Source organism: Chlamydotis macqueenii, chromosome 5 (genome assembly GCF_036417535.1).
Source record: "Chlamydotis macqueenii isolate bChlMac1 chromosome 5, bChlMac1.mat, whole genome shotgun sequence".
Taxonomy (NCBI): domain Eukaryota; kingdom Metazoa; phylum Chordata; class Aves; order Otidiformes; family Otididae; genus Chlamydotis; species Chlamydotis macqueenii.
The window spans coordinates 13,961,189-13,979,739 of record NC_141560.1 but is presented as its reverse complement, the minus strand read 5'-3'; the positions used below and the strand labels follow the sequence as shown (position 1 = coordinate 13,979,739).

At 49.6% G+C, this 18,551-nt stretch overlaps 1 protein-coding gene across 1 annotated transcript; it reads left to right on the top strand.

Annotated features, from left to right (window-relative positions):
- Nucleotides 1-6,043: 6,043 nt before the first annotated feature.
- On the top strand, nucleotides 6,044-14,483 carry LOC104480144 (extracellular tyrosine-protein kinase PKDCC). The gene is made up of 7 exons (XM_086749235.1): nucleotides 6,044-6,556; nucleotides 6,682-6,804; nucleotides 8,882-9,153; nucleotides 10,296-10,375; nucleotides 10,470-10,574; nucleotides 12,041-12,217; nucleotides 13,619-14,483. The coding sequence occupies exons 1-7, from the start codon at nucleotides 6,044-6,046 to the stop codon at nucleotides 13,720-13,722; spliced, it is 1,374 nt and encodes a 457-aa protein (XP_086605361.1). The 3' UTR covers nucleotides 13,723-14,483.
- The last annotated feature ends 4,068 nt before the right edge of the window (nucleotides 14,484-18,551 follow it).

Here is an 18,551-nt window from a genome sequence, read left to right as displayed (position 1 = left end):
TAGTGGTATAACAAAAGGCTGAAGCCTGAGAGCGTGTCAAAGGAAGGGAAGTATCTCGGTGGTGTAGGGAGTGCTGGTGGAGGCTGTAGACAGCTCAACAGACATGCTGGCAAATCGTGCTGTGGAGGTGTGAGATGCCACCATACCAGCTCTCTGCTCTACCCTACTAGTGAATGAGTTAAGATGCACTGGTCTCACAAACACTTATTCCCTTGTGCTACCACTGCAATGGGAACAGGTACCTCCAAGGGGGGCTCAAGGGGAGTGGCAGCCTGTTAAAACCCTGCAGCGAGTTTTGTTAGACTTCATCTGCCCGAGACCAGTGCTTCCTGCTGCCTTGTCTGTGCTCATCCCCCTCACAGTATGCTTTTCCTGCTCCCTCTGCAAGCCCTAATGCCATCCAGCTCTCCAGGGGCTCCTGCCACAGGCCTTTCTCCTGTTCTCATACCCACAAGCTCTTGCCAGACTGTCTTCTGTGAATGTTGATCACTTTCCAGCAGATGGCAAGCTCTCCTTGTCCATGCACTCAACTGGATCAGCGCTCCTCAGCCTTGATAGCTCCTTCTCTTAGGAGACAACCTGGCTTCTCCAGGGCATTGTACGGCAGGAGTGGATGATGCCCTGGGATGCTGTGCAAACACCCTGCAGTGCTCTCACTGTTTTGTCCTGCAGTTCCAGCCAAGAGGTGATCCCTTGTCTGGGGGGAAAAAATAAAAGCAGGTTCAGGAAAACTGCTCCTTGGGGCCCTGCATGCCAGCTGGGTGCTAGCACAGGTTCTGCCAAACTCTGTTGAGAAGCTTCAGGCCGCAAGTGCTCAGGCAGATCCAGCTGTGACTACCATAGGGTATGAAGAAGCTGGGGGCTGCAACTTTCATGCACAGCACGGAGAAAGGCAGCTTTTCCTTACTCTGGGGAAGAGAAACATGTTACTTCACTTCTGGGGCAAGCAATCCTTATCTGCACCAAGCCCTCTGCTAGGGATCATGGCTGGTAAAGGCAAAAAAGCAGAGCAAGGTCTGTCTCCCCTTCCCAACATTGTTCCCAGCTGTTTGTAGGAGCAGTTCCTTTTCTTCCTATACTTTTACTGGCTCTTGGGCAAAACGAAGAAGAAAAAATCTAGAGGTGGCTGGTGGGGTGATTTTTCCCTGGGTGCCACCCTGGAGGCTGGATGCAAAAGAGTTTCTCAGTTGGCATGGAACTGCAAAGCCAGGCTGCTCAGGACGGCTCCTGCCCCTGCACCATGCCCAGAGGAGCCTGCCCTCCAGCAGCTGCTCTTGCTTTCACCCTCCCCAGATGTCCATGCTTGCCAACAGCCAGGAACTCTTTGGAGGCAGCCAGAAGCTCAGCTGGCAGCAGTCAAGGTAAGCAGCTGCCCCCAAATGTGAGGGCACCGGTGGTGACACTTGCTCCCAAGAGGTTTCTAAGTCTTCCTCCTGTTCTGACGAGCGGCTGCTGCAGGTTTCTTTGATCGCCCTCCCAGACCTATAAACTCTTTGTCTCCCTTTTCTGGATTGATGCCCAGGACTTTCATGTATGTGTTCAGACCAAGGACTTCCCCCCAGGATTTCTCCCCAGGTTTTTTATGCTAACCCAAGAGCTTGATCTTACCCCTTTTATATCAGTGTCACAGACAAGAAACAGGGAAAACGCTGCTGCCTAGACCTTTTGGGACAGGAGAGAACCAGTTAGGGGACAGACACTCAGAGAAGCCTCTTTTTTTTCAGAGGAAGGCAAACTCCTTCACCGCTGGCATGGGAGACGGGGACCCTTTCTCATGCCAGCTAGTCTGGAGCACATCTACACCTCATGTACAGACTCCTCTCCATTTCCACGGAGACCAGCTAGCATTAGTGTAGGGAGGGAAGCGGGGAAAGTCACCCCAGTTTTGTGTGAGAGGAATATTGTCTTAGTCTTTGCAGGAAGCCAGGAGAAGCTCAGAAGCATGGGATCCAATTGCAGCCATCGCAATTACAGCACAGCCTGATGTTCTCTGAATGGTGGACAGCCACCTTCTTCTGTAGCCTCTGGGGGAATGGATGTAGACAAGAAAGCGTAAGATACTGTCCTTTATTGTTGGAGCCCAGTATGCAGAGCAGGAATCGGGGTATTCACTGAAGCTGAAGGGGGACCCTTTACTCTCTTTTACTCCCTGTGAGCTCAGTTTCTTGCTGTAGACTCACAGCTCCTCCACTGCAGGTACTGCGAGTCAGGGAGGCTCAGAAAATGGAAAATAAAAAAAAATCCAGAGGTCAAAACTAACAAGCTGAGAAAACTTTCTACAATGCCTTCCCTTCTCACATATGACCTTCATGTGAAATGTTTGGTGGCAAGCCCTGCCCATCATGCCCATTTGTGCCCATGTATGAGTCCATGTGAGGTAGTGAGTATTTTTTGTCTGTCTCTGAATCAGTAGTGATAGGTGCTTAATGAAACAGGAACTACTGGCTTGGGAATTTCCCCTTCAAGCCCTCAAATGTCTCCTGGCTCTGTCCTGCTCTGCTATCTCAGCAGGCTCTGGGGTGGACACAGTCGTAGCTATCTGCCATCTGCTGTGGTGAGCACCTAGGCTCATCCCTGATGGCAGTTTGCTCTCTCTATGTTCAGCACTTCTTTGCTCCCTCCCAGGTCCTGCAACACACACGAGCTCTGCTCTGAACTTCTCCAATGGTTTTTGCACTCTCGGAACAAACCATCTTCTGATCTTTCTTCTGTTTCATGCAGCAAAGGCCCCCAGAGCTCCCGGGAGTGAGGGAGTGCTCAGGAACAGGACCTCCACCTCTTCTCAAGGACCAGTAGTGTTTCCCTGTCTCTCTTCAAAACACTTAGGTGACTTCTATATTAACAAAGTAAATATGCCCTGCTTTCGCTGGCACTGGGGTGGACTGGCATAGAACAGCTGTGCCTATCAAGCTCTCTTATCCTTCAAAATATGGTGGTCATGTGTGACCTGCATATCAGGAATGGTCTCTGGCACACCTTGACTCCCAGATCATACCGGGAATTGTCAGGAGAGTGGTAGTGGCCAGGGGCTGCTCTAACAACGTGGCTATGGGGAAAATCAAGTGCTAGTCACCTAGAAATGTACCTGGCACTTTAACTTTTCCAGTCTGTACTAGTCTGAAGAGTGTTCATCTTTAGACCCAGTCTGTACTGCTAGGCTAAGCCTGCCAGCAGGCCATTTAGTTCCAATACTGAACTTCTCCCTCTCATCCTTCCCCTTTAGCTCCATGCCCTTCTTCTCCCAGCACTGCTGCTTTCCATACATCTCCTCTCCTTCGTTCTGGAAACATCACCACACTGATGTCTCATACTCCAGCCGTCCTTCTCCTCTTTGGTCCATCTATAGGATTTGCTCCCTATCTGTAGTGCCCCTGCACTGAGGTCCAGCTGAGGGTCTTGGACTCTTTACCCCATGCCAGCATCCTCACTGGACTGGTGCAGGAGAAGTTGTTCCTCCAGTACAGACCCATTGTAAAAACATTAAGGAATTACTTCCTTCTTTTCAAATGGACTTTATTTAATTGGCTTCGCTCTCCCTCCATTTCCTCGGAAGATCACAGCACTGTAAGGTACAAGCAGACAGTGGAGCATCTCCAGTGCCTGAGGCAGCAGCAGCATCCAGTAAGAAATTATGCTGGATCCACCCTGAGCATCCTAGCAGGGGATACTGTGCCAAGCACTGGGGAAGAGCCCAGCTCTGTAGGGTCTTTTGAGCTCTTCTGGAAAGAGTTGATGCTTGTTTCGCTCACCCTCACCTTCCACCTCTTCCCTTGTTACCTCCTCTCCCTTCTTTCATTTGCACAAATCATCTAAAGAACTACAGGACGCTCAGAAGACCACGTATCCTTGCTGCAGCACTTGGCTGTGTTTACCGTTTAAGGTCTCAGCTCCATCAAGCGAGGCCACCTCTTGTGCTGTTGTCTGCAAGAAGCCTGGCACAGCAGAGCCATGATCTTGGCAAGGATTCTTAAGTGCGACAATGACACAAATAAATAGTCAACCATTATTATTTTTATGTATCTGTGAGTCTTCTCTAATAGGTCTTGATATTATTACAGTGCTGAGGATGGGCTGAAATTAGATAATACTACACTCAGCTGGCATCTACTCCCTTGGAAACACAGGTGAAAAATGCATTTAAGAGCTCTCCAGTGACAATGAATATTCATTAATATGACACAGGCATATACTTGATTTGAAAATAAGGACAGTAATTAAAGAGCTATTAACGTTAAAAAGCAACAAAGGAAATTCAGCTCCCGAAAGAGCTGTTCTGGGATCAGCCCCTATGTGCACGGATAAACCCGCGCTGCCTGAGATTTCCTATATTATTTTAAATATCGGTGCACTGCGGGCTCTACCTTCCCTCCCCAAACTCTGCCATCTGGAAATGTCCTGATGAATTCAGACTTCATTTTTCCTGCTGTCATACGTCTCTGCAATGCTGCTGCTCGTACCCTACCTCACAGGCTGCTCTGGTGATGTTGAACCACTGAGAAGTGGAGAGGAAACTTTCTGCAGGCGTTTGGGAAGGAAGCTATTTATAACTGATCATTTATATTCACTATTTCTGCTAAAATAGTCTTGGAGATCACCGGTCATGATAGCTGCTCTGCTGTAATCTCTGAAAATGTCCATCCCGCAGGCCATGGGGTTTCTCAGGGAGGTTTCGCAAAGCAGGGGTGGCTTGAGAAAGTGACCCGAGCACTGCATGCTCTGTGTCACGAGCGATTAACGAGAGAGGCACTGGCACTGCTGTACGTGGAGGGAGCAGCAGATGGGTCCAAGGGCAGCGGCAACACTGCAGGACCGAGTGATCCCACAGGAGAAACCCTGGGAAATCTCACCCACCGTGTGTCCCGCCGGGCTCTGCCTGGTGCAGGCAGAAACCACAGGCTCCCAGCAGAGCTGGGTCCCTCTGGGACAGGGCAGTGGTTGGGAAATGGCAGCCATCCCAGCTATCAGGGGAAAAGGGAGATATGCAGCCTCCAAAACCCCGTGTGCTATCAGGAGTTACTGCAGCGGCCATCCATCCTCCTGCTCCCTTTCTGGGGAGGGTCACCGAGGCTTGTTACGCCCTTGAAGTAAACCAGGCGGAGAGGCGGAGCGTTACTTTAATTTCTACCCCAGCAGTGTAATGGTAAATAGAAAAGTGAATCAAGCCATGGGGCTGGTGTTTCAGGCCACAAGGAGCATTAAGTACGAATCACCAGAAGCAGATAAAGCAGCTGCCTTTGCCCTACGCTACCCTGAGTGGCGTGTACGAAGGGGGTGACAGAGCTGAGGCAGGCACCCATTCCCCTTCCTCACAGCTGTCTCGGCCACGCTTCCCTCGCCTTCATAGGTACGTGTGCCACAGAAGGCAGCTGTGTCACCAGACGGATCCATTTCCTCACAAATCAATCATAAGGTTGTGTTTTCTGCCTGGATTTGTTTTGCTGTGGTTTTTTTTTTTTTTTTTTTTTTTTTTTCTTCTCCCCTGGAAAACACTACAGCTCCATGCTGTAGGAAGAGCATTGCTGTTTCAACCTGACAGGGTTTATCCTTCTCGTAAGAGGGACTGGCGGGGTTTGCTTTTCTTAGAAAACTGACCTGAGACTCCGCAAAGGCACGGGAACGCCATACGACAGCTCTTGCGAACCTTAGTCGGTTTTACATCCCTCGGCTGAGTTCTTTACTGCCGAACTTCACGCCCGTGAAATCAGCGCGTTTTGCTGCGAGCAGCCTCCGTTGCCAGGGCAGGGCAGGGCAGGGCGGGCCGGGGCGGGAGGGAGTCTGCGGGGTATGTACCGCTCGCTCCCGGCAGCTCCGACGCCCACCTCTCCCGGACCCCGCCGCCGCAGCCGCCTTCCCCTCCCCAGGCGGGCGGCGGTGCCCACCCTCGGGCGGCGGCGGCCCCGCAGGGCGGGGCGGGCGGGGCGGGAGAGGCCTCCCGCCCTCCCGCCCTCCCGCCACGCCTCCTGGGGCCGCGCTCGCCTTCCCCGGCGCCGCGGAGCGCGGGGACAGAGCGGCCGGAGCCCGTGGCGGCGAAGCCCCGCTCCCCATGGCGGCGGCGGCGGTGCGGGGCGCCTGGCTGAGCGCGGCGGCGCTGCTGGCGCTGCTGGCCCTGGCGCTGCTGTTGCTGCTGGGCGGTGGCGGTGACGGTGACAGTGAGGGGCAGCCGGGCTCCTCGCCGCCGCCGCCGCTCCCGCTGCCTCCGGGCTTGCGGGAGGAGCTGCGGCAGAGGCGGCGCGACCTGCGGCGGCTGGCGGCGGCCGCGGCGGGCGGTGGGGAGGAGGAGGCGGCGGCGGCGGCAGCGGGCGGGCTGGGCTGCGGGGACCTGAGCCTGGCGACGGGGGTCAGCGTGCTGGGCTGGGGCTTCACCAAGGTGGTGGTGCGGGCGGCGCTGGCGGGCGGCGGGGCCGTCGCCCTCAAGTCGGTGCACGGGGCCGGGCGGGAGGTGCGGCAGTGCCTGCAGCGGTACGGGGCGCCGGCCGGCTGCCGCCGCCTGGCCGCCTGCAAGCTGCTGAAGGAGGTGACGCTGCTGCAGCGCCTGCGGCATCCCGGCATCGTCCAGGTACGGCGGGGAGGATGCGGGGTGGTGCTCCCTCGGTGTTCCCCTCACTCACCGGCCGTCCCGGAGCCGCTGGTGCTGGAAGCGGCATCGCTCTGACCATCGCTCCTTCCCGTCCCTCCCGGCAGCTGCGCGGTCAGTGCTACGATAACAGCGGAGATCCTGAGATAGGGGTCACAGCCATGCTGGAGCTGGGATCCCCCCTGGAGATGATTCAGCTTCTGCAGACCCCCTGGGAGGAGAGATTTAAAGTAAGAAAACAAAGCGAAGCGAGTTTTGAGCAGTCGCTTTTAGACCGAAGGCTGTGTGAATGCAAGGAGCCCCTGATGACTGCGGGACTGTCAGGCGAACACCCCGTTCGCTCCCGCAAATTGTCCTTAAATCGTTTTGTTTGCCTTCTTTTTAAATCACGTTAAAATAGCCCTAGCCTGACGTCTGGCTGCTATATCCCATTTCTCTGAAATGGTGTTGAGAGCTACATCTGGGAAGAAATGGACACAAAATCTTGCTCAGGGCTGGGGTGGTGTGTAATGCCTGGTATGACAGTGTGTTGCTAGGTTTCCATCTATGCTGCTCCTCAGCAGGCTGGGTCCAAGCTGGGAAAGCCGCCTTGCCACGCTGTGGGTCTGTTATTTTCTGTGTGTGATTTGGGTTCCGCAGTGAGCCGAGCAGCCTGCCTCTCACTGTGTCTGTGTACGATGTTCTGATCTTAGCGCTTTAGGTATTGCTGTACTACAGGCACCGCTAAATTGCTTTCCTCCTGCTGTAGGTGCTAGGACTGCATCTCTGTTGGTGAGATCTGCCTTGTCTCTTAAACATCCCGCACAGGGACTCTCCAGCTCCCCAGGAACAGAAATGACTTACGACACAGCACTTATTTTCATTACAGCTTGTATTACAGTTTGCCTCAAGGTCTCAGTTGGGGGTTTGCTACTACTTGTTTGGTTCCCAGGAGGAAAGAGAGGATTGAGTAGAAGCATGGGTACCTTAACGTGAAGAAGAAATGCTTTGGGCAGAGTAGAAAAACAACAAAAATCCCAAAATAAAATCCCTGCCTGCATGCAGTCTGCGATGTTGAAAAGGAGCCTCGCCATCCAAGCCAGAGGGAGAGTGTGGCAACCGTGCTCACTGAGCTGCGGGACGTGAAGCTGGGATTCTTATGATTGCTTCACTAATCAAGTTAAAATAGCGTCAGAGCTTCCAGCCATTTCTCTTGGCCCATGGAGTTCCGCTTTTGCTTACAAACTGTTTCCTACTGGCTTCTACATAGCTTTCCCAGCACCTCATCTTCTCCAATGTGCCAAAGTCTCTAGAGAGCTAGAAACCCACGGTGCTGGGTTAGCTGGTGGTGAGGTCTGGTATGGTGGCATTAAGGTTTTTGTAATCTTTTGACTGATGAAGACACTAATTCAGAACTGACACTGTCACTGTCTAGTCCTGTTTCCTAATTAGGGCGTCTAAACGGATGGGATTCCCCTCCGATGAGCCACATCAGATACCAGCGATTCTGTGAGCTGTTCCAAGTGAACAAACCCTCGCGCCTGCACAGATCACTATCGGTGGCAGCGAGGGCTGGTGTGGGGCTGCCTGGCACGCCTACCTGACGATACACTTCGTCTGATGCCAGGGCTCCTGATACTGAATGAAAACCACTGCAAAAAGCTACCTGAACAAAGTGCTGGTTCAGTCTAAAAGCACTCTTCTAGCTCTAGTTTCTTCAAAAGTCATTTACCGAGCTTTCTGCTGGATCAGGTATTGTCTGACCTTTCCCTGCTGCCAGAAAGTTTGACATAACAGCAAAAAGGCTGGCAATAAATACATTGCATGCTTTGGCTAATTCTTCAGAAGCACAACTGTGTGCCCAAATTCATACTGCTGAGTGATGCAGCAAGGCATGAATCTGGTATTAATGACCATGGAGCCTCAGTCTGTATGGAGCAGCATGGGGGAAGGGAGGGGAATGTATTAATTCTATGCCAGAGTGGGAAAAAACCCTTCTGATTTCAGCTAGCAAATCAATATAGCTCCTGAAACATGAAGGCTGCTATTGTTTTCCTCACAGCTTTCTCCTCTAGTTCCTCTAACTGCAAATGTCCTGTTTTGCATATGAACGTTTTTAAAAAATGTTGCTAAACTACTTACCAGTCAAATCCTGTGGCAATGTTGATAATAAATTTTGTAGCATACATATAATTACCTTTTAAGTACTATATGCCTTTTTTTTTTTTGCCTTTAATTTCATTGAATGCCCTCCCCTTTGTTCTACTTCCAATTTAATAGCTGTTTTTCATCTGTTTTTCCCATGCATATTCATCTTCTCTTTCTCAGATTTGCCTGAGTCTTGTGAAACTGCTGTTTTACTTGGCACATTCCCCCCTGGGTTCAATAGTCCTCTTGGATTTCCAGCCAAGGCAGTTTGTTATGGTAGATGGAAACCTAAAAGTGACAGACATGGATGATGCCAGCACTGAGGAACTGTCATGCAAGGAAGATAATGACTGCACACTCGACTTCCCTACAAAAAGCTTTCCTCTCAAGTGCTCTGCGGCTGGGAAATGTGAAGGAATAAATGAAAAGAAGAATCTTTTCAATGCATATCGGTACGTCTGGTGGGATGGGGGGAAAATCTGGGGTGGCCGAGCTCACACACTGCCATGTAGCCTCTAGCATCGTTTCTTCCATGTGGTGGTTCCTCCTCACCTCTCTCAGAGAGTAGTTAAGGATCGCTTTGAAGCCACTTTATTTCCCTCATACAGCAGGAAAATAGCGTGGTGGTTGTCTGGAAGAATGCAGGCATCTTTATTCTGCCACTGCCTTTCCCCAAGGGCCTCTAGAAACTTGCCCCAAAGGCTGCACCTGTGAATTTAGTGTTTGCCAAACAAGCTCTGGCATTTGATGTACATGGGCTGTGTTTGCTGAAAGCGGTGGCAGCGCGGGCTACCTGCCAAAGCCCATCAGCTTCAAGCCCCCATTGTTGGGAGCAGGCTGGCTAACTCTTCCCTTGAACTCCGAGCCTCCCTACGGCGACTGTGGGCACCTATGGAGGAGCGATGGAACAAGTAATGGGCAAGGGGTTGAGATTGCTGCAGCGCTTCGTGGAGGCCACCAGCTGAAAGCACGGGGACTTCCACTCACCATTGATGCTTGGCAGGTCACGTACTGGTGGAAGTCTTGGCAGCTGGACATTTACACAGAAGGACTTAGTAAGGGAGCTTGAATTTGCAGGATTTGGTGTTAAAGGGCAAATCCCTGTATAGATTATTGTAGCCTGGCAGTAACGCACTTGTCTCTTGCAGAACAGGAGTTTTCTAGAAGGTGCAGGGAATGAATAGGGGAGTGTCCAGCCTTTCCAGGAGTAATATGAATGCCAAACCTTTTCAGGGCAAGGGAAAGGTCTCGCATGAGGTTTTTTTATACAGATTTTTTTTTTTTTTTTGATGGGAAACACATTGCTTAGTGCACAAAAATGGCCCCAGGGAATGAGGGAAATCTGCGTTGGTGAGCCTTTGCAAGGCAGATTTCACATGGTGCTTGGCAGCACACTGCTGCAAGGACCAGCATTTCAGCCTGAGCCACGGGGACGGTCTGTGAGGTGCCAATGAAGTGCTCAAACGTAACTTAATGACCAAAGCAGACGTATTCGTTGCATATGGATAACTGAGTCACGGGAAAATGCAGACAGCTTAATCACTAGGGAAATCAAGTCTCTGTATTCTAATCAGTCTGTGGGGTTTTTTTGCAGGTATTTTTTCACCTATCTTTTGCCACACTCTGCACCATCAGCCTTGCGCCCCTTTTTGACCGATATTCTGAACGCAACAGGTACCAGCTAATATTCATAAACTTCTTTATTAGAAATCTTTAAATGGTATTTCATGGAATTACTCATCTTTGTAATTTCTTTCTTTAAATGTAGGTGATTTACGTTATGGAATAAATGAGACCCTGAAATCTTTTGAAAAGGTTTTACATCTGTACAAGTCTGGGCTCTATCTGCAGAAAAGACCTCTTCATTTAAAAGGTACATGATTGTGAGTGCCTGAGATAACATAACCGCTGAGGGAGCGAGGGACTTGGTAACTGGTCAAATTCTGATCTCCCATGCATTCATGCAGTGTTTAGTCACTAGGAAAAGCACCAAAAATATCTTTTTTTGAGCAGCCTTTTGTTGCTTCTTCATGGGAGCTATGCATGATTGCATTGTTTTGCAAAGTAAATGCCGTGCAGACAATCTTGCCTACATATGGACGTGTGTTCGCGCACTGCTTCTAAATACTCTTCTCATGATACGCAGTGTTTCAAGTGAATGTATTTGGGACAGCAACTAGAACAGGGTAGAAAACTGAGTCTCCCATGTTCCTCGTCGGGGTCATCTTATCCTGTGGACCAATAGGTTGGTTTTCTGGGCTGATACTGAAACTTTTAATTTCACTTGGTGGGCTCAGATTATTGTGGGAACGTACACTGGGGAGGTCACAACACTGAGGTGAGTGTGTCAGAGTAGTTAGGGGCTTTGGTGCCCCCTAAATTTCTGAAGACCATCCTATTGAACCTGTGGATGGATAGATGAGCCTTTATGGGGTGCACTCCTCTGAAAAGGACCCATTTGCTGGTAGAGATGAGGCTAATCAAAAGGAAGTCTTTGAAAGTCCAGGGGTTACTGTGGCTTACCTTTTCCTGAGTGTTCACTTGAGATGGTAGGGTGGTGATGGTGCCTTGCAGAAGGAAATCTCTTTATGCCTGGAAGAACTGGAATTTGCACCGTTCTGGTCACTTGCACTGAAGGACCAGTAACTTTAAGAGGAATTACTAATGTTTTGCTATGGCACCTACCCTAGTAGCAAGGTGCCAAAAGGATTAGCGTCCTGGAGGTGTGCGAAGGTGGGATGAGACTCTTAGCAGTCAATGAACAATAGCCTGAACATCGCCTCCTCAGGCTTGTCAGATCTTTTGTATCCCACTGGAACAGGATCTGGCCTCTCTTTCCCTCACTGGGGTTCCTAAATCTCCTGTACCTGTGGGTGGTACGGTGATGGGTGGCTCAGTGCATGTCTGACGTAGCTCACTGCTGGATCTCTGATAAGCTGGTTCTGCTGTTGGGCCTGAGGTATAGGAGAGGCCATTGTCACATTGGCTTCTCTGGAGCTCTGCTAGGAAGGCAGGTCCGCCCCTCTCACCCACCCCTGTGGTTGCTCCCCTGTCCCTTCACCCTGCCCTGACTCTCTGTAGGAGCTTGAGAGTTCTGCACCTTCTCTTATATCCATGGAGAAATTGCTGTCCTGTGCGCCAGAGCAAAACTAAAAGTCAGAATTTGAGTTTCTTTTGACTTTGCAGCTCCTCCAACTCCACCTAAGCAGGTCAGTTCAATCTATTGCTATCGCGTTTCCTTTAAGAGTTTCACCGAAGCGCAGAATACTAAGTGTATATTGTAACTAAGCTCTGAAAGTGCAGTTAGAGTTTTCCTACATACCCTCTTTCTGTTCTCAGACTACATCTCCCTAAAGGGCTTCCAAGTGGTGGAAGGAGAAGACTACAAGTGCTGGCCCTCCTACAGCCACCTGGGATGCCTGCTCTCCGTTCACAGCGCCGAGGAAGCCGCCACAATTTGTAACTCCCAGTCGCAGTGCCGGAGTTTTATCATCACCCAGCAGAGGACGTGGACAGGTGAGCTTAGGCGGAGGTGACAGGACACTGCCACGCGGTCCCCCTGCTTCCTCGGATGTGAGTGGGGATGATGCTGCTGCCCTCCTCCATAGTGCCTTGAGTCTACGGGCGCGTGTAAAAGCTGCCTGCCGTATTCTCAACATCAGATGGCTGCCGTGGTGGGCAGCCAAGGATCCCCTGAGTATTTTTAAGGAGACACAAGAGAAATTATATTCTCCTTCTGCACCTTCCTTCCTCTACACATTTTGCACAGGACTGCTAAGTGTTGTTAAACAGTTCCTTCATGCAGAGATGGCTTCACTTTGGTGTTAGGCTGAACAACTCCTGTGGTAGGTGTAGTTTGCAAAAAGCTGTGGGGCTTTGAGAGATTAAAGAAGCCATGTAAAAGAAGGTGGTTACCATTTTTAAAATCAAAAGAAACATAGCTTACAAGTTGTTATCCCCTTTATCAAAACTAAAGCCCCAAACCAATGGATTTCCAAAATGTCCCCATAATTAGCTGTAATTATAGCCTCTTATGGTTAGCGTGTTTTCAGAATTATTATAAATTACCTCATTTAGCTGACACTTCAATCGTGGGCTAAATTGTTACTTATAAAGTGAAACACTAAATGAGGTAAATGAGTGTTTTCAGCGATGGTGCTGGGGAATCACGTCTTGTCAGCTCACATGACATTTAAAAAAAACCTCCCACAACTACCAAAACCACAGCTCCTCCGTGGGTTCCTGTGCATTTGGCATGTGGCTAACTAGTGACATAAGAGCACTTACCCTGATGCAGAATAAATCTCTTTGAGCTGGTTTCACACCAGCATTGGATTGTGTGAGTCGTGCCTGACGCATCACATCTGGCTTCCTCACGGGGCGGCTGTTGGTTGCTGTGTTTGGTGTCTGGCTGGAAGCAACCTTGCTGAAAACAGCGGTGGGGATGCAGAAGAAAGGGGGACAAGAGACCTCTTCTGCAGTGCCTGGTTCGGATGCTGATCCCTGCCATCCTGCACCATGCCTGCGGTCTCTTAACGTTTCCCTTCCTGACACTTTTCTTCCTCACATTTTTACAGCGCATCTTTGCAGCCAAAGATGCTAGAAGGGTGTGGCTGAAACGCAGAGGGGCTGACTTTGCCGTTCGGATTAACGAGAGCTGTAGGAACATGCTAGTCCCTCTTAGGGCGACTCTGTAAAGAAGAACAAGACGTAAAAGCCTCTGGGGCCCAATTGTGCATTCGTTGTGCACACTTGGTGAGCATCTGGAGTTTACTGGGAGTGTGAAACACATCAAGGGCAGGGTGGAGTGACTCTGCTTTGAGCAAGCAGTGTGTTCCTGTGTCTTTTGCAACGGATAGCATGGGTCAAGGTGAACCTATCTCCTCTATTAAACTTGCATTTTTATTTCCTTTCCAGGACGCTCACTCGCCTCATTTCGGAGTAGCCCGACTGATTTAATACCGGATGCTAATGCTGTAGTCTATATTAAACGATCGACTTCCTTAGGGGAAAGACTTTAAAGACAATGAGATCACATAAAATGATCCTGGGAGGAACAAACCACTGGGGAGAATTTCATCTGCTGAAAAGAATGGCATATTTTATTTTGCTTTGGGGTGGGATCTCCTTGCCAGCTCAGGTAGAGTCAAATGCTGCTGCCTCCTGGATCAAAGCTCACATTTCTCATTGCAGCCTCACTAGCTTCTTTATCTGTTCCCACACTGTTGTTCCACATAAACACTCCCAGTTTTAGTCAAATGTTGCTAGACTGTGTGATACCTAGCCTTGCTGCTTCAGTAGCCAGCTTGTCAGCCAAGAAATAGAAATAGCTGCAAGGGATCCAACTTGGGTAGGCTTAGTTAGTTCAGTCACCTCCGAAAACCTATGGATAACGCACCTTGGAGAATACAACAGCTCCTTCTGCAGCTGCTGACCAGGATTTCATACCACTGCAAATGGAAAGGACTGGATTTCAGCAATGGGGCGGAGGTTGCAGGACTGGGATCCATAGCCAGAGGTTGATGATGGGGGTGGTCTCCCAAGGAGGGTCCTGATTCAATTTCTTCCAGGGCAGGAGAGGGAGGCGGTGTATAGGTCAACTCTGGAACCAGATGTTTGGATGCAGGACTTAGGTTTGACCCTACGTGATTTGTAATGCCAGCTCCCACATATCAACCTTGAAGGTTTTTCTCTGTTACTTTCCGTGAAAGAGCGAGACATTCAAATTATTTATGTATAAGGCATTACTCTGTATGATAAAGAATGACTATGTTTATTCTAAGCATGCTGTGAAGTTTTTCTCTTTATTTGTCTCTTTACTGCAACCAAATGAACAAATGCAAGTGTTTTCCACCTTCAGCTCACTTACCATCGTTACCTGCTCCTGAGGACAACCTGAGAGTCCTCTAAGCAGTCCTCTAAGCCCCTTGGACACTGAGGTCTTGCAGGATGCTCTGTGGCTGTGCTTGCAGGCTCGCAGGTGTAGAAGAGACGGTCTGGTCCCACTCCTGCATCTGCCCTTTGCTAAAATTGTAGATATGGCCTCTGAAAAATAGGTGGGGGTTAGTATAATGTCAGACTGTAAGAGATGGCAGTGTGATGTGCCACTCCTGGTAGCACCTGGAAGCAGTGACCATAGGGTACCTCTTCTGCTGTGGCACAGTTGAGGAAAGCCCAAATCGCTGCTAACCTCACACCCCGCAAGAGAAGGTCCCTGGCCTTGTGCAGGAGAACCACACTGCAGCCTCTGTGTGATGCTGTGTTGAGTTTTCCACTTAGCCCACGCTGCTGGGTGGAAATGATGGCTATAAGGGCATTGCCATTGCCTCCTTGTAGCCTACAGCAGTGGGGCTGTTTCCCTGCGGGCCCCTGTAGCAACTGGGGTACCCCCAAGCTAAAGATGCCTGAGCTCTTGCCTGGCCTTGTGCTGTGTTTTTCATGATCTAATCCTGTGTTTCCTAGTGCAGGATCTCCCCTTTCAGCTCATTAGTACTCTATTAACACCCAGCAATGCCATCCCATGGGGGCTTTCTCATGCACTGTGACCCCTGCTGCTTATGCTGAGGCTGGGGATCTCCGACAGTGATATCAATTAATGAGAATTCCTACTTAGCACAACAAGAAGACTCTTCTTAGTGATGGTCACATTGCTGCAGGCTTTGTGAAGGCAAGGCTTTTTAAATGGGCAGCCACAGACCCCTCTCTCCATTACAGTGGGTCCTGTGGAAGTTGAAGGAAAGGTCCTGCCAGGGGTCCGCTATTGTTTTACATCGACCCCACTGAGCAGGGCTTCAGGCATCTGCTGTGTGGTGCTTTATGCTAACAAGACATAATGAGAGTTTATTCCATATCTCTCAGCCTCCTGAGATACAAGCCAGAAGTACATTCCCCAAAGCAAGGGCAAGGGCCAGCCTGGGGTCACTTCAGAGAAGTGAAAACAGAGAGAGAAGGCAAAAATTCAAAATCTGAAGTGATTCTAGTTTGTGTTGAGTGACCTTTCCATCCTAAAAAAAAAAACCTCCTGCTAAAAAAACATTGTGTATTTTAGTCATGTGATGCTCCTTTCCCATTGAAGATTTTACCATAAAATTTTCAGTACGTGATTGCCTGCCAGGCAGTCACATCCAGCTTCTCAGCAGATGGTGCAGGGTATGACAGTGTCGCTTGTATAAATGTAGATTCCAGCATCAAAGTTGCAGTTACAGCGTGGGAGCAGAGACCATATCATCCTGCCCTGAGAGTTTTGAGCACAGGTTGATTAACAAATAATAATAGTTTAAAAAAAAAACAAACAAAAAAAGGAAGTCAGGCTTCAAAGAGTCCCAATGCTTGATCTGCTGTTACCACAGCGAGTGGCTTTTGTAGGACATTTAGTCTACCCCCTGCAAATGACTAGGTACATTTGTAGAGCCTGGACCTCTGTGAGCACATTCATCATGCTAGCACAAAGAGCTAGGGCACAAGCCTACATTCATGTCCCATTCTGCTCATGTGCTAGAGACTTATAAGATGCTGCAAATACACTGGTAAACGCATATGCTTTGTAGCTCCCCACGGCACCTAACACCTGCTGGGCATGCCAGCTTCAGTTTGATTTGGAGTGACATCCCACTGCAGCCCAATGGTGCCCAGCGAACGCTGGGTGAGGGAAAATGTTTTCTCACCCTGCTGCATCTAGAGCTGTAGCTTGGCATGTGTTTGAGGAAACACAGTAGTTGGAAAAAACCAGTTCCTGCCCTGCTTTTTTTCCAGCTTCTTGCTGTTATCATCTGCTAAGGAACCTTTTCCAATGGCCGTGCCAGTTCAAAAGCACGTAGAATTAATTCTCTGCTAGCCTGCAGTGGGTGGCCTGTGACCCCGGAGCTGCAGGGAGCTCGCCAGTGGCTCGGGTGCAGCTTCTGCCCGGGTCTGTGGGGAGACCCAGCCTGCGCACAGCCGGAGGGGAGGCTACGGGAGCAGGCATCTTCTCTACAACTTTTGGGCCCGTGTGGCTGTTTTGTAGTGCACTATCTTTATGTCCCATCTCACTCTGTCAGTCTTTATTCATTCCATCCTTTCATTAAATTGTAACTGCCTCAAGCAACTTCAGACTTTCAACGCCAGTGAAAGTTTCAGTGCACGCCTCAAAGCTGTATTTCAGTGACTATGGTACGTACAAAATTCAGATATAAACATTTATTGCCCTTAAAACTTCCAGTTTGCTGGAGTCAATTTGTCTCTGCTACCACTGATCAGTATTTCAGCCACCATTGTGGAATATGTAACAGAGGAAAGAGCTTGGAAGGAAACAGCAGGGGATCGACTACAATGGGAACCATGTGTGCTGGGGGAATAATATTTACCTAAATGTGTCTATCACATCTTCCTAAAGGATGCTGCCATCAGGAGAGAATGGATACGAAAATGCTGCCTCCATAAAAGTTAGGAATATCATTTTTTTTTAAACACAACTGTTAGTATTCTTAATTAATTCCATATTGTAATAACAGAGATAAAGCCGCAGCCATGAAGGATAATACCGTGTACTCCAAAGATACAAACCACAGTTTAATAAATAGCGGCAGATGCGCATGACTCACGTTCAGTGTGTTTGCTCAGGCATTTACATGACTGGTGACTTCACGCCAGATTGAGGAGTAGAGCGAAGAGGACAGACCTGAATTAAAAAAAAGCAACTCCTGGTGCATCAGACAAGGGTCAGATAACAGCGAAAGTCATACCTGTACTCCTACATGACATACTTTGCAAACTTCAGGCATGCTCTGAGCAGCACTCAAATACATGAACTTTCAAATTGGTTTGGAGCATTTGATAAAACCAGGAATTTACCACAAGCAGCTGTAGGCCCAAATCACACTTCTATGTTAATATTAATTTCTGTAAGGTCTCCTATAAGTTCATGTACCCAGCACTGATCTTCATGGCTGGAAGTTAGAGCACTTTGGTCCTACTGGGCTGAAAGAGCTGGTTTGGGGTCCAGTTTGAGGTATTAGTGAAGTGCAACTCCCGTATCCAGAACAGCCCATCATGATGGTTTGGTAGGATTTCAGTGTGAATCTCTCCCCCCAACTGCAGCACTTGCAGCCATATTTCTCCTTGGTTTCGTTGTTCCAGCATGCCAAAGTGCAACCAACAGCAGCGTGGAGATGGTGGTGAAGGAAAATTCAAAGAAGATAATTTTATATGAGAGGCAACTATGAGCTCCTCTGCCTCCTCTGTAACGCGTACTTAGTCCAGGATGTTGGATTTGCCCTGAATTTGTTCCTGGCTAACGGAAAATGTATCAGACTGCATCAAACAGGTCTGGATGCACCAAGGAGGGATGATAGCAGGAGGGAACCACTGCCAGACTCCTCTGCTTGAAATTCGGCTCCTGGCTCTGTGTGAGAGCTCCAGGCAAGAGCCTTCGGACTCTCAGCCCTCCTGGCTGGCCAACCCAGATGTCAAAAGCACTGGGTTTACTGATAAGGAAGACTTCTCAATGTAGCTTTGGAGGAGACCGAGATGCTGATGGCTTCTTAAGAAATACATGCTTGGTGTTTCTGGGCATCAAGTTATGTCCCTGCGCTGCACCCACTATCATTCCTGCTTTATCCTCACCCAACCATCATAACTACTCTCCTCTCCCACCCCCAAATCTGAGCTGCACACTCAGGTCTCCCCTGTCATTTGCCTGTCATTTACTCACCTCCCACTCCCCATCCCAGCTAACCTACTCCATATCCCCGTGCAGACCCCCGCCTTGAACACTCATGCATGGCCCCATGGCCTTCTACCCACCCAGCCAACATAGGGGTGGTGGCGCAGCTGGGGAGCCCGTATTTCTGTACTGGCAGGGGCGAAATGCTCC